The sequence below is a fragment of the Periplaneta americana genome, chromosome 3 (assembly GCF_040183065.1).
Source record: "Periplaneta americana isolate PAMFEO1 chromosome 3, P.americana_PAMFEO1_priV1, whole genome shotgun sequence".
NCBI classification, from domain to species: Eukaryota; Metazoa; Arthropoda; class Insecta; order Blattodea; family Blattidae; genus Periplaneta; species Periplaneta americana.
The window spans coordinates 142,809,435-142,824,460 of record NC_091119.1 but is presented as its reverse complement, the minus strand read 5'-3'; the positions used below and the strand labels follow the sequence as shown (position 1 = coordinate 142,824,460).

At 36.5% G+C, this 15,026-nt stretch overlaps 2 protein-coding genes across 4 annotated transcripts in view; both read right to left on the bottom strand.

The window, feature by feature from the left end:
* Nucleotides 1-171, bottom strand: part of LOC138696581 (uncharacterized) — a 9,111-nt gene extending 8,940 nt beyond the window's left edge. The window contains exon 1 of the mRNA XM_069821723.1: nucleotides 25-171. The gene's annotated coding sequence lies outside the window, so the exon portion shown is untranslated. The remainder of the gene's footprint in view (nucleotides 1-24) is intronic.
* An 8,920-nt stretch (nucleotides 172-9,091) lies between these two features.
* The window catches only part of LOC138697152 (cilia- and flagella-associated protein 99-like), a 52,194-nt gene continuing 46,259 nt past the window's right edge, over nucleotides 9,092-15,026 (bottom strand). For 2 of the 3 annotated variants that reach the window (XM_069822726.1, XM_069822729.1), the window contains 4 exons: nucleotides 13,931-13,983; nucleotides 12,089-12,229; nucleotides 11,850-11,992; nucleotides 10,599-11,699 (listed from right to left, as the gene is read on the bottom strand). In XM_069822726.1, coding sequence (XP_069678827.1) covers nucleotides 11,441-11,699; nucleotides 11,850-11,992; nucleotides 12,089-12,229; nucleotides 13,931-13,983 — 596 coding nt within the window. In that variant the 3' untranslated portion in view covers nucleotides 10,599-11,440. Of the gene's footprint in view, nucleotides 9,270-10,598; nucleotides 11,700-11,849; nucleotides 11,993-12,088; nucleotides 12,230-13,930; nucleotides 13,984-15,026 lie in introns of those variants that run through there. The other variant, XM_069822728.1, reaches the window with a different exon arrangement.

The following is a 15,026-nucleotide window of genomic DNA, read 5'->3' as shown; positions in this document are numbered from 1 at the left end:
AAACATCGAAAACAAACTTCATACCTGAACAGATGATGTATCTCGTGACTTCCCACGTGCTTGTATGCTACAGACTCTCGCCTGTTGCTAGCGACACCAGTTGGCGATGTATTATGCCGAGTTTGCTCGCTCGATCTTTTATATAATCACTCATAGGGATCAGCATGACTTTCTCATACTACACCGTGCAGATACGAATGACAACACGTACTGACGAGACGGTGGTGACAATGCAAAAAAAAGAATGTTTACAGTAGGCTACCTGTAACGAGAATGAGATTGAACTTACTATACGTATCTGGTCCGTCTGCTGGTCAGTGGCAGAGCTCTGGTTTTCATTCCAGGTGGCGCATGTTCGATTCCCGGTCTGATTATGATAGAATTTGTGGTGGATGAAAAAGACGAGTAGATATTTTTCTCTCTTGAAGTACTCCCGTTTCTCTCTTTCATATCACCAAACTGTCTACCACACCCTGATTTCATATCATGTACAATAAACTGTTAAAAATAGGCTGGGGTAAAGTCTTGGAGTTCGTACGGGTCTAACCATATGGACGATAAAGGTTTGTCTATTTTTAGGACGGTTTTCACTTTATGAGAATTATGCATTTGTGCAACGATGGTAATTTCTATGTGCATCAATAATTGATTTTCATCAAGCTGGTACGTTTTCCGGATGTTTAACAAAAAGGGTTAAAATGTTCAGGGTAGTAATCATGTTTCGGGGCCTGGAGTTCATTAGGTACTTGCCTAGGGTTGTAACATAGTTCTGTCAGGGATGAGACAAGTTGGCTCGCCTGTCAATATCGGAGTCACTAATGCTACCCACAGCAACCCTTGGACTTGATATAATTTGTGTTAATAGAGCGCACACCGGGCTACAGTGATCCTACGGATATGCATTCGTCCCGGGTTCGGCCCTCGAAAGCGAAGCCAAGTCAAACTACATTATATTTTAAAACAACGATTGAGACTTATTTTGTTTGTGTAGCCCGATAGTAGTACGTTTGCCTGCTGTTCCGGAGTTGCGCTCGGGAGTGAGTTCGATTCCCGCTTGTACTGATTAACTGATTGGTTTTTTTTTTCGAGTTTTTCCCCAACTGTAAGGCGAATCCTCGGGCTCATCTCGCTGTCAGTAACTTCATTAACGTTAAATAACCTACTATAGTCACGTCGCTGTTATTTCCGGCGTGACTCCGCCTCTTTGCTTACGTCCTAGTAAGAGTAGGTTCTATAAAGAGTAGGTACATATAATAGTTCGCCATTTTAGTTCTTTCATTGCCAGTTTCGGTTAGCAGACGACGCTATTTTCCGCACCGTTAAACATTATCACGTCGTAGCACCTATGATAATTGCATTGTAAATTTTAGGTATCATAGATAAATATCTAAGGGAAGCATAGAAAAAATTCGAAATCAAAATGTTTTTTGGGAAGGGAGAAAAAATTACTAACTTCGAAGTGTCAGGTTCAAAATAGACGTTGACACCTTCAAAAGTTTTTCAATTTTTAACTTTAGATGGGAGTCAAAGCGAGAGAAATGTTTAGAAAGAATTACTTTTAAAAGTGATTCCTATTCGAAATCTGTACCGTACTAGTTTCCCAGTTACTGGGAGTAACATATGCGCGGACCTCAGTTTGCAGAGTAACAACTTAGGTCTGTTAGAACTGTGGATTCTCATAGAAAGGTTGGCCTTCGGCGGGGCAAGTGGGGCGGTCACCCCAGGCCCCGCGCTTTGTGGGACACTGCCGGAAAAAAATTCAATCTGTCGATTACGTTCTTGTTATAATGTTTAATATGAGAAACTTAAAAATAAATAGCTAAGTGAATGTTGAGATAGGCTTTTGTATACCTAACGAAATCAATTGTTGACTATAATGTTAATGTATGTGGATCAAATGTTGTACTGTTGTTGAAGGTTTAATTACCGGAGTATCCAGCTGCATGACTCTAAGTCGATTGTTACCCTTGATTCTTTTATTATTACTATTATTATTATTATTATTATTATTATTATTATTATTATTATTATTTTAAACAAATACACCTAAAAGAGCGCGGAATTAAAATTTGTACTGTTGTAAATTCTCGTCTGCTTGCTGCAAACGGCAAGGAAAGAACGAAAATGGCGGACGATTATACCCAGTATCTATAGAGCCTTAGGAAGTCCATAACGAAATCAACAGCGAATGAAAAGACGCACATGTTTAAATGTAACCGACTTGCAACGTGATTGGCTGCCGGAAATAAGAGCGACGGGACTATAAAAGTAAAGTAATAAAATACTGTTTTATCCTCTATGACAGCGGTCGTCAGCACACTGCACTCTCGGGCTAGCGTCTCTTACTCGCAGGTCTCTTACAGCACCAGCGTGCAACCGTGGCTGCTGGCAGGTATGCTGTCTCCCTATCCCTTCTGCACGACGGAGCATCATTCCTTGCACCGCTTGCACTCTACCCATTTCAGCGAGTGCTGAATATATATGATATAATAATTGGCCCATACTTAGGCTCTACTTACATTTCTCCATTTTTTTCAGCTGTAAGAGTCCTCTGTCCCGCGCCGTGGCGTCGTGGTCTAAGGCATCCTGCCTCGGACTCGCGTTACGGAATGCGCGCTGGTTCGAGTCCTCATGGGGGAAGAAATTTTCTCATGAAATTTCGGCCAGTGTATGGGACCGGTGCCCACTCAGCATTGTGATGCACTTGGGGAGCTACGATAGGTAGCGAAATCCCGTTGCGAATGCCAGCTATAACGGCTGGGAAGATCATCGTGCTAACCACACGATACCTCCATTCTGGTTGGATGATCGTCCACCGCTGCTTCGGCATGTTGGCGTGAGGCCAGCAGCCGGCTGGTCGGTCTAGGTCCTTCACAGGCTGTAGCGCCACGGATTATTATTATTATTATTATTATTATTATTATTATTATTATTATTATTATTATTATAAGAGTCCTCGATGACTTGATGACTCCGAGTGATGGCGAATGCAACTATAGAACATGCAGCTTAGTAATGCAACATGCCCCTAATTCCATATTTCTTGTTTAAATTTTTTCTTCAGTAGTAGAGAACGCACTCTACCTGGGAGGTTTTGTTACGCATAGTGATAACTTGTTTTTTTTTTGGGGGGGGGGAGAAAATTGGCGCGATATTGTTCAGTTTGCCCGCGTACTATCGTGTCAGTATTTGTGTCATTGATGGAGTACTGTTAAATTTTGTGAAATATCATTCAAGGAAGTATGTATAAGTGCATACTCGTGAACTTTTACAAACATTACATTCCCAGCTTCATGTATTGCTGTAGGCCTACAGTAATTCACTATCTATCGTTCTTTCGTACTTTTATTAATTTGCAGAGTGACTGAAGCAGGGTGCTTACTTAATATGTACCGGTAATTGCATGGACTGATTTATCTTTTTTAAGTTAAAACTTCCCTAGAGATGAAATTGTGGCTGTATTACATTTTGTGTGACAATTATTTACATTTTATTTGAGTAAAATACATCGTAAAATGTCGGTAATGCATTATTTATGGTGAAATGAAGGCTGAAGCTTAACTAACAGTTTCGAAATATTATATGTTTCAAAGCCAATTTAATAAACATTGAAAAGGTATTGTGTTCAGAAATGATTAATCGGTATAATCTATGGTTAATACAACTAATAACTTGATAAGACATAGTCGCAGACAATTGTTATTTTTTTTTAATACCGGTATCTTATTACGACGAAGAGAACAGTGAAATCAGTAGATAGGTACCAGTACTATTCTTTTCATTTGTGCGTTTATGTATTTCATTCTGAAGATAGAGGAGTTAAAACAGTTTTGTGACTTATTGTTAGTTCGTCTTAGATAAGGAAACTGGAGTCAAGTTATTCAGTATATCTTTCCGTGACATTTACTCATATTAATGGAGAAGATAGATCTTGTGTGGTATTTCGTGTGTGTGAAATAGGTGATATATTTTATAGTACCTGCAAAAGTACATATAAAAACAGAATAAGATAGCCTGCTTCTGGAGAGCTTTAAGGAGGTGTCACCACTATCACATCCTTGCTGCTGTATGCCTGTGTGAGTATTATAGAAATTTATTTATTTTTTGTAACCAATTGTGTTATGTTTTGTATTACATAAGGATCCACAAATCTTGTTTTGGTGTTGGAGACTTGTTTTAAGTAGCCTACTTAGGTATTCTATTTATGAATTGAGAACTGTGACAGCTTAAAGTACAAAGTTTCTTCTTAAATGTGACAAGTTTTATGAAAAATATCACTTTCACTCGGAACAAAAAATCTGCGAAAGATTAAAGATTAGACAATGTTTTACTGTTGAAAACTATTTTTTTTTTACCGGTACATATATTTTTATAATTTACTAGTAAGAAACTAAGTAAGTATTCAGTCAGGCATTTTAATATACTGTAGCTTCAAAATCTGTTAAATTTGAGTGACATCTATGAAAGTGTTAGAAAAAACAATACATTTTGATCTCTTCTCTTTTACATTTGACTCTGAGTGACTTCTAATTACGTAATTAGCTTACGTAATTACGTAATTAGCTACCTAAACGCTGCTTAATTATTTTGTAGGTACTGTAGGTACATACGTAGAAGTAGGTATTTTAATATCATTCGCTCTATTGGAAACAAGTGCACAATACTCAATAAGTGAGTAAAAGTTGGACAGTGAAGAAGTTGATCATGGTCCACATCTTCATTAAGATTAGAGAAAGGGCAATCTTGTGTAACGTTTATTGAGGCAATGATGTCCTTTAGATAATTTGACTTTTGCCACCATAGATTTTCATGGCAGTCAATTATTAAATTAGATGCACTGCATAATGTCGCCCATTATTTCCCTGTTTACTTTTTATTGTTATATTTAGATCTTATTCTTTTACTGGAATGGTAAGGCAGAGGTCTGGTATAAATGACTTCGAAATAATTTTGTTGTTTTTCTTGACCAAGAAATCAGCTGCCTCATTACCTCTCGCTCTGCAAAGTGCAGGAATCCAATGAAGTATCAATCATTTATTTAATTTGACCAGTTGTCTTAAAATTTTATGGCACTAAAGAATACAAAAGTTTTTTTTTTTCTTTTTTGCTATGCCAGATGCTTCGAGGATTTTTATCCTCTCAGGTCAGATGCTATAGCAAGGATAATTGTTTTGAATCTGATAGTACTGGTGTCGTAGCTTTCTCAAATTTATCAATTTGATACAGGAGATTTTGTAAGCTTGAAAGAAAGGCTAAAATTTCACCATCAATATTAGTAGTGTTTGATTCTAATCCTCTGTAAAAGGAAAATAGGGAACATACTAGGCTTACACCAGCACCAGAACCTAAGTGATTCGGTAAACAAGATACCGTACATCTGTAAAAATAGTCACTTATTGAGAGAATAATTTCAATATATTATACCTGTTAATAACGATTTTAAAATGTCTGGAGGAGTAGGCCTCAACATCTTCTGTTAAAGTTAAATAACTTAATGATTCATTATCAAATAACTCTAAGGGATTGTGTTTTATTAGATGATTTCCTTTAGTTGAAGAAGTAATAATTATTATTTATGTCTGATATCTCGAACCAGAATTAGTAATTATTACGATGTACCGAAGTATATATGATATTTCCATGCAGAAATCCCGGCCGTCACTCGTAATGAGAGCACCTCTGCACATTAATGTGTTGGACATTGTGCTACAGTCACACATCTGCGACGCAGTGCGTGAGGGTTGGCCACTAGAGGGAACCTAAGAGGTGGAACTTAAACTGAGAGGATTCAATCCGGCATCGGAATGGGAATCCGGTGTGGCTTAGTGGATAGAGCGTCAGTATGTAGAGCTGAAAACCCGGGTTCAAATTCTGGTGCCGGAGAGAATTTTTCTCCTTTCCACCATCCTTCATCAGAATTAGTAAGCTCTGTTGAGTTTTTAAGCATACCTCTGATTTTCTTTTGCCCCAGTTGTTGCAGGGTAATCTTATGAATTTCTCATACTGTGTGATAGCTCCTTCTTCAACTTGAAAATTTATATTATAAACAGATGATTTGATTTTGTAATAAAATTTACTTTTTCCACATTAGTACCAGTAGACTTGGTTATTAGTAGGCCTATTTCTTCACAATATTTAAGAATTGGTTTTATATACATTTTGTGATAGGCACTGTAAGGCATGTGAGAACATCTCACTTTTTCCCTGCAAATAATTTTAAGATGAACAGCTTTTTTCTGCCATTTTACAAATATAACTTACTCAAGGTATTTTTTCCATTATAATTGTGTCAAAAACTATCCTCAAAATATTTGTCCTCACGTATTTCCTTTTTACGTTTCACCATCTAATTGTAATTAAATTTTCAATAGGTTTTTCCTTTGTGAAAACGATTGATAGTTTTGTGAGAATTTACTTTCATTAAATTGTTATATGCCAGCTCTGTATCATTGGTTGTTTGGTTACTGTGTTTATTAGTTTTTGGTCTAGACAGCCACATCACCATATAATCTGCAAATAATGAGATTTTCATTTTGGATCTTACACTTATATCATTGACATAAATATTACAAACAATTGAGGTAGGCTGTGATAGTGACATCGGTGAGGCTTACATACGTGGATCTACATTGGATAATAAGAGGTTTTGATTTTTTATGTAGAAGTAGGTTGTGAAATGAAAGACAAGTTAACTATAGTCGAATTCTCGAATTTGGGTCAGTTGTCTGCTACAAATAAAATACGCTTTTGAGTTAGCATCATAACTCAACTTTCCAACAATTAAATAGGCTCTCTAGCATCCTATGTTACCAGTAGTTTCTTCTACAGAGAACCAGATATGTGAATCGCCAATGTCCGGACGAATTGAGCCCAGAGTCCCTCTTACATGTTAATAATTTTTCCATATGGTGGAGTCTGATGTATATTTCTATGACAATGTTTTTCGAAGAAGGCTTTAAAATGAAAATTCTAAAGATGTGAAAGGGGATATTTATTTTACTGCGACGATGGCTCAGCATAGTTCAGCATGAAATTCATTTTTGTTTGAAGAATTAGGCTATTTAATATCTGGTTAATAAAAACAGTTTCAATTTTTCACACTTCATACTTCGCACTTCGAGAACTTAATACATAGGCCTAATGCATAATCTGCTTGCAACAGATGAAGGAAGAGGGATAGTTGAAAGCATCCTCTATATTTTTAAGAACTGGGTGTGTGATACTTTTTAATTGAGTAGCTGAATGGAATAAGGTCCCATACCAATTTCTGTTCAAAATGACATGTTTCAGTAGAACATGTGAAATTTAGGCTATTAATTAACTTCAAGCTCTATGTATTTTCAGGTAAATAGACTGATGTGTTTTGTACTGTACGCATATCATGCCAATAAAGAATGTATAGTTTTGTAAACTTACTGAAATTGGGATTTATAAAGAGAAATTAGTAATGTTATACTTTTGTAAATTTACTGGAATTGGGATGGGCCCTTATTTAATTCAGCCACTCAATTTGTGTCGCAGCATCTGAAATGCTATAAAGTAATAGAGCAACTCCCAACCATACCGTCAAATATGATACATACAGTCCTAGTTTAAAAATTAATACAAAGTGAAAAATAAATTTGGAATTTACAATACAGTTTTTCGAAAAAAGTGGACGTTTTGACCTTTTAGGACAAAACATACGAAATAGCCAAAATAACACTCTATTGTCAAAATGCATTTTTAGGTTCTATGAAAGTACTAATTTTATGGGCCTGCATAGTTTTCTATTAAAAGTGTAGGTAGGTATCTAATGCTCTTGATTTAACAGTCGAGTTATTTTACTCTCTTGGTTCCCAGTATTTAGATGTAAGACTTATATTTTTTTGAAGTGTTTCACAGTGTGTTAAATGATTCATACCCATTTCTTCTTCTTGATAACACAATACACAATTTGGAGTAAACAGGATGTCAATTCTATGTAAATGTTTACCCAGACAATCATGACCTGTAAAGAGTCTGAACATGGCCACAGCCACGTGGTAGGTCAGGAATTAAATAAGGTCTTTCTAGTACATTTTTCCAATGGGAATTTTCTTATTAAAACTGTACTTGCAAGATTTTATACACTTACCATTTAAGGATTAAAATAGGTTTTTTTTATCTAAAATCCGAAGTCTAGTCATTACAAAATTCACTTGTTTCCAGAAATTCAAAGTACTATGCTAATATAATGCATTATGTTTGATAACAATGTAAATTTTTTGGTTAAAATTATTATTCCTAGATTATTTCTTAGTAATTGTAAATTAATTACAGTTGTTACTAATATCAAATCTTTCTACTGTGTCTGATATATTTTAGAGCAAGCTTCGCTTTCAAGTTTTCCCCCTTCCATCTCCCTCGACCCTCCATCTTTTCCAGAGCTGAACAGAAATTATCCTTGTAATATGTCACGTTTCGAAATGACTTGACCATTTATTTGGAAAAGATCTTACTGTAACATGGGATTTTATTGGGAACAATTTTTAATGAAATATAAGTTACAGCAATTTATTTAAAACTTACCTCTTTGGATGCTCTAGCTTGATTTAGATTAAAATCTATCTTATTTAATATACATTCCATAAATTAAGAATAAGCGTCAATAAGAAATTCGTTAATTGTGCCATTGATTTTAAAGTACCGGTTCTAGTTCTAGTACTCCTTATTTTAGGGAAATGTTATGTACTGATTTGGTAGCTAAGGAACTTTGTATCTTCCATATACGGTAAATAATAACAGCTTCCTTTTCTTTAGGAAAAAAGAGAGAAAAAAAGTTTTGAACGATAAAAACCTATTCTATTTTAATGAAGTAGGATTCACAACAGACTCTGTTCAAGACTATCCATGTAATTTTATTCACTCTTCCTAAATAATGATTGTGTAATAGCAGGATGTATTTTGCAACAAAAGTAATAGACCTGCCGTGTGTGTGAATTCAGTTTCAATATGATGTGAAAATATGTTTTCCTTCTGCCTTGTTAAAGGATGAAGTCTAACAGACATCTTGTGAGTGGATGGTATACTGATTTATGTAGGTGAACCACTGTTAGGTAATTGTTGCCAGTTTAACAGATCTCATTTTATTTTGACAAAGATCGACATACACAGAATTTTTTTAGGAACTTGTTTCAACCATTTTCTTCCTCATCTCTCGTTTTTCTTGGAGCTGCTGTTTCAGATGTTCCACTTCTTCATCTTTAGGCACTTCAGTTTCTTTCTTAGGCTTCAGACTTCTTTGCTTTCTGAAATTAATGTGTATATTACCGGTATTTGATAAGAATAATGCAATTTTTTATAAAAAAAATATTTTTTCATTCAGACGTTTTGTAAGCATGTAGGCCCTAATTATTTAAAATATATTTGATAACACTGTAAACTTTTTGCTTAAAATTATAAAAATAAGACTATTAATAAAATGTGCATATTTTTATGTTTTCTCTAAAGTTTTGTTAAAATGCTCAGTTTTATTGTATTTTTTTAAATTAGTGATTTTAATTTTTATTCGGTTGAGAAGCTTTTATCATTCAGTCTGCTGTCAAAAAATCTGAAAGTTAGAATTTATAAAACAGTTAAATTACCGGTTGTTCTTTATGGTTGTGAAACTTGGACTCTCACTTTGAGAGAGGAACATAGGTTAAGGGTGTTTGAGAATAAGGTGCTTAGGAAAATATTTGGGGCTAAGAGGGATGAAGTTACAGGAGAATGGAGAAAGTTACACAACACAGAACTGCACACATTGTATTCTTCACCTGGCATAATTAGGAATATTAAATCCAGACGTTTGAGATGGGCAGGGCATGTAGCACGTATGGGCGAATCCAGAAATGCATATAGAGTGTTAGTTGGGAGTCCGGAGGAAAAAAGACCTTTAGGGAGGCCGAGACATAGATGGGAAGATAATATTGAAATGGATTTGAGGGAGGTGGGATATGATGATAGAGAATGGATTAATCTTGCTCAGGATAGGGACCAATGGCGGGCTTCTGTGAGGGCGGCAGTGAACCTCTGGGTTCCTTAAAGGCCAGTAAGTAAGTAAGTAAGTAAGTAAGTGATTTTAATTTCATATCTAAAAACAGCTGCTGCCAAGAAGTCAAAAGGAGAATAGCAATGGCAAAGGAAGCTTTTAATATAAAAAAGAGCATCTTCTGTTGACATCTGGAGAAAGAACTAAGGAAGAGACTAGTGAAGTACTTTGTGTGAAGTGAAGCATTCTATGTGACAGAAGCATGGACATTATGACTAAGTGAAGAGAAGCGAATAGAAGCATTTGAAATGTGGATATGAGAAGGATGGAGCATGTGAAGTGGACAGACAGAATAAGAAACGAAGCTGTGTTGGAAAGAGTGGGTGAAGAAAGAATGATGCTGAAACTGATCAGAAAGAGGAAAAGGAATTTGCTGGTTTACTGGTTGATAAGAAACTACCTTCTGAAGGGTGCAATGAAAGAAATGTTGAATTGAAAAAGAGTTTGGGGCAGAAGAAGATATCAGATGGTAGACCACATTAAGATATATGGATCATATGAGGAGACAAAGGGGAAGGCAGAAAATAGAAAAGACTGGAGAATGTTGGGTTTGCAGTGAAAGACCTGCCCTTGGGCAGAACACTATGAATCTAAAAACATTAACTCTTAGGTTCTGGTTGATATGTACAGTACATTTATTATCAGTGAGCACATCTCATGTGACGATATGTTTGCAATAGCGGGAGAAAGGAACTGGCCACCCTACCCCATTATCTCCTGTCTTAGTTGCCTCATGAGTGATGCCTTATTGGTGTCACTTATGAGGTTCCAACCTGTCTTCGGACAGTTGACTAAACAACAATTGTAATTTAATTTATTTATTAATGTGCTATCAACAACATGTTTAGCATATTAGTATTGTATATCCAATATAGAAAACCCTATTTCACCCGAAGGCATAATAAGGTTGTAGATGAAGACATTGTAGCAATTTTTATGTATACACATACTGTTTTATAATTTTTTTAGGAATGATTCTACATCAGAATCTTCGTTGTAAAAGTAGAGATGTGAGTTATGCCAGTTTTTCATAGATAGAATCTAACATAAGGAATCGAGTTGAGCTGTTTTGGTGCCTGTGCTTTGGAGTTTTGCACCTTCAACTACTTACTCTTTAATAAGTAGAATATGAATATTATCGTCGTCGTCCTCATCATCATCACATCATCATCATCATCATCATCATCATCATCATCATCATCATCATCATCATGAGGAAGGTGTAAGAATTCAGTTAAGCATTTTAATTTTCCTTTTCTCATTTTAAGGACATTTTAACAACAAGAGAGAAAAAAAGGCTTATTTAATGTCACTTAGTCTACCAAGTAAAAGTGTCCATGTCCAGTTTGGTTTTAAAAAGTTCAAGAACTTTAATTATTTCACTTGCCATCACATGTTGGGAGAGTTTATTGTAATAATTTTAATGTTGAATAATTCCAAGGGAAAAATTGTTCCAGGACCGAGTGACAATTTCAAGTCACACAGAGTTTGTGTGCACTCGATGTGGGTTTCTGGCATCTCATCAGCCCACTCGAGGTGTGTGGATATAAGGGCAAAAATTGAGATGGTGTCGGGTGAAGTTCCTGGGTTCTTCAGTCGGTAGAGCGCTGATGCATTCAGCCAGAGGTCCTGAGATCGATACCTGGCCCTGGAACAATTTTTCCCTTGAAATTATTCAAGTCTACTACACAGGCAGTTTTACCTGAAAGCTAGATTTGCGTAATTTTAAATGTTATTCTTCATAACCTTTTTGTCTGTGTAAGTAGCAGTTGTGTAACCTACTTCTGTTTGAACTTACTTAAATAATCTCTGCAGCTGAATAAATTCTTTTGTTTCTTCCATCATGCGTTGATGCTTTTCTCTCTGTTTCCTTATGTTCATTCGTCGTTCTTCAAGTTCTTCTTTCAAGTCAACTTGTAAGATGAAAAGCCTCTCCCGCAGCTACAAGAGATGAATGAATTAAATCTCGTTCTATATATGAGACTAAAATTATTTTGTTGATGTATTAACGAAACTCGTATTTGAATATTACCATACCTCGGCAAGAGACATTTCACAGAGTGCCCCGATACCGGATGACGTTGTAGAGTCGAATTCCTTCACCTTGAAAGTTCTAACAGCCTGAAGTGCCCGGATCTCTTTGATTAATTGAATCCTTCGGGACAACTCTTCTTCTCGCTGAACAGAAAGAAATATTTGTACACATTTTTAAATATCAGTAATCAGACTAGACTTTAAGCCATTTTGCATTATTATTTAAACAATAAATTAAAATAACGGATCAGTTTTCTCTTGAAAAGAAAATTTTCTAAAGTCAGTAATTTAGCGATTTTGACATAGTTTTTATTTTACAGAGGAGGAACCTGAATGGTTACAGGCTTGAGGCTTTTTGCGCTTACCGTTCCTATGCTGTGAATGATATTTTGTTGCGTTCCACAGTGAACTTAACCCAGGATTGGTAATGATAATTACACGTGAAGAAATGATGGTGAAATGAGTCCAAGTTCCTACTCTCAGTGAGGGAAGTGAGGCAGTATGCGACGGTATGGAATACCACCACTGGTTTCTATGTCCATAAAACATACCGTTAGTGAAAACTGACATACCGTCACTGAAAAAAATGTGATCCGTAAAATTTGTTTATACATTTCTTCACAGCAAAGAGTAGGTCTACTATCTGTTTGCTTCGTAAATCTAAACCACATCCTTCTGGAACTGTATTCAACGTGTGATTAGATCATTGAGTTCTATAATGTTGAGAACATTGATTTAGATACACCTATTTGATAAGTCAACCCCTGGCTTACAAAGGTAGTATTTCAAGTATAGAAGACTGTAGTCTGTAGCTTGTGGTGGCTATTATTGCCAATTTAGTGACTGTCATTTTGATGTTGTTGCACTTTTTATTAATAATTAAGTAAGGCACTTTGAAGCTTTAACATTATTTTAAATGATAAGTCTCAGTAATAATTGCAAAATAATCTAGTAAGTAACTGAAGTAACTTGAAATTATTTTATTAAGAAATTTAATGCGTTGCGTAAGCTTCAAAGATTCGTGTTACTGACTGCACGAAACAATTTATTGTATACATTATGTACTATGTGTATGTTGTAAGGGAGGGGTGTGCCTTTTTTTAAATGGAGGTATGCCAGGGGAAAATCTTGGGGTAGCATACCGCGTCTGGTTTTTCCCCACTTCCCTCACTGCCTACTCTGAAAGTTACCTAGCAATTCTGCTTCAATTGGTTGAGGGAAAACCTAGGAAAAATTCCAACCACATAACTTGTCCCAAAGGTAAAGGTAAAGGTATCCCCGTAACATGCCATGAAGGCACTTGGGGGGGCATGGAGGTAGAGCCCCATGCTTTCCATGACCTCGGCACTAGAATGAGGTGATGTGGTCGGCACCACGCTCTGACCGCCTTTTACCCCCGGGAAAGACCCGGTACTCAATTTTATAGGAGGCTGAGAGAACCTCGGGGCAGTTCTGAAAGTTTGGCAACGAGAAAAAATCCTGTCACCACCTGGGATCGAACCCCGGACCTTCCAGTCCGTAGCTAGCTGCTCTACCAACTGAGCTACCCGGCCTCCCTATAACTTGTCACAAACTGTATTAAATTCGGGCCTGCATATTTCACAGTCAACATGCTAACCGCTACTCCACATTGGTGGACCATTTTAATATAGTACATAGTCTTCGACATTCTCTTTATCCTGGCGTGATGGCGAGGTGGCATTTTACCATAGGATTGTCAGACATTCGCCTTACAGTTTGTAAAACCACGGAAAGAACCCAAGTTGGTAATCATGTCCAGCTGGATTCGAATCCACACCCGAGTGTAGCCTCGGAGAAACTCATGTTAAAGGTTTTTGTACTTACATCTTTGAGAGCTTTGTGTAACAACTCCTTAGATTCTTCTGTTACGTTTTGAACTGGAATAAAACAATATGAAATTCATTAAATAATAAATAACTGAAGAAATATCTGTATTAAGTGTAGGTCTCTACTCTCTCAAACGTAATATAGAGTGATATGATACCATGAAAAATTTCGGCATATTGGAAGAAAATCAAGTTAATTTAGTCAGAAAATTGTACATAACATTGAAATGTGTACTTCATTAATAATGGTAGTTTATGTAAAACTATTTTATATAAAAATATGATGTATTAGTACCGATTTTTGAATAAAAATGTTTAAATGTTTAGTTTGTGTGTGTTATAGGACATTTGTTGCATAAATTTATATTGTGGCACCCGTCTGGAATATTCTGGTCGCGTCGGGGAGTTGCACGCTCGTCTGGCGAGAGGGAGGGCGTGGGGAAACGGAAACACGATCCCCTGACGCTAGCCGCGGTGCGGAGTGAGGAGGAAGAAAAAACGACTGTGATTGGGCGGAAGTAGGGAAGCACCTGGAAGCGGATTGTTGTGGAGGTCCAGAAGCTTCGCGATGCAGAACATTCTAGATGTTCGTGGTAAATAAATAATACCGTGAGTTTCCGACGAGAGTCAGTCAGTCGCGAGTAAGTTAGTTAGTCTTCAATCAGCCTTCAAGCCTTGGACTGCAGCGAGCAAGGTAGACCTGAGCTCGACGTGCAGTGAACTTGAGTTCGTAACTGTGGCAGTATCCAGGCGAGTGCAACGTATCCGGAGGACTTGATTCAACGTGCAGTGAACTTGAACAGTGAGCTAGAAGAACTAGCCAAGGCAAGCGAATTGTGAACTGAGAACTGACAGTTTTGTTCTGCACTTAGTGCTTTGTAAACATTAATTGAGATTAGGAGTACATTGTTGTTCCTTCTCAATAATACACGTGTATTGTCATTGTCGTTGTGTGGAGTGCAATAACGACTATTGTGTTGCTGTGTTGAGTGGAATACCCATTGTTGTAGGGTGAATTATTAAGAATAAAAGTCACATTGTTGACGGGTGTGTGGTGGTTAAAGCATAAATAAACATTACAATATTTTGAATCA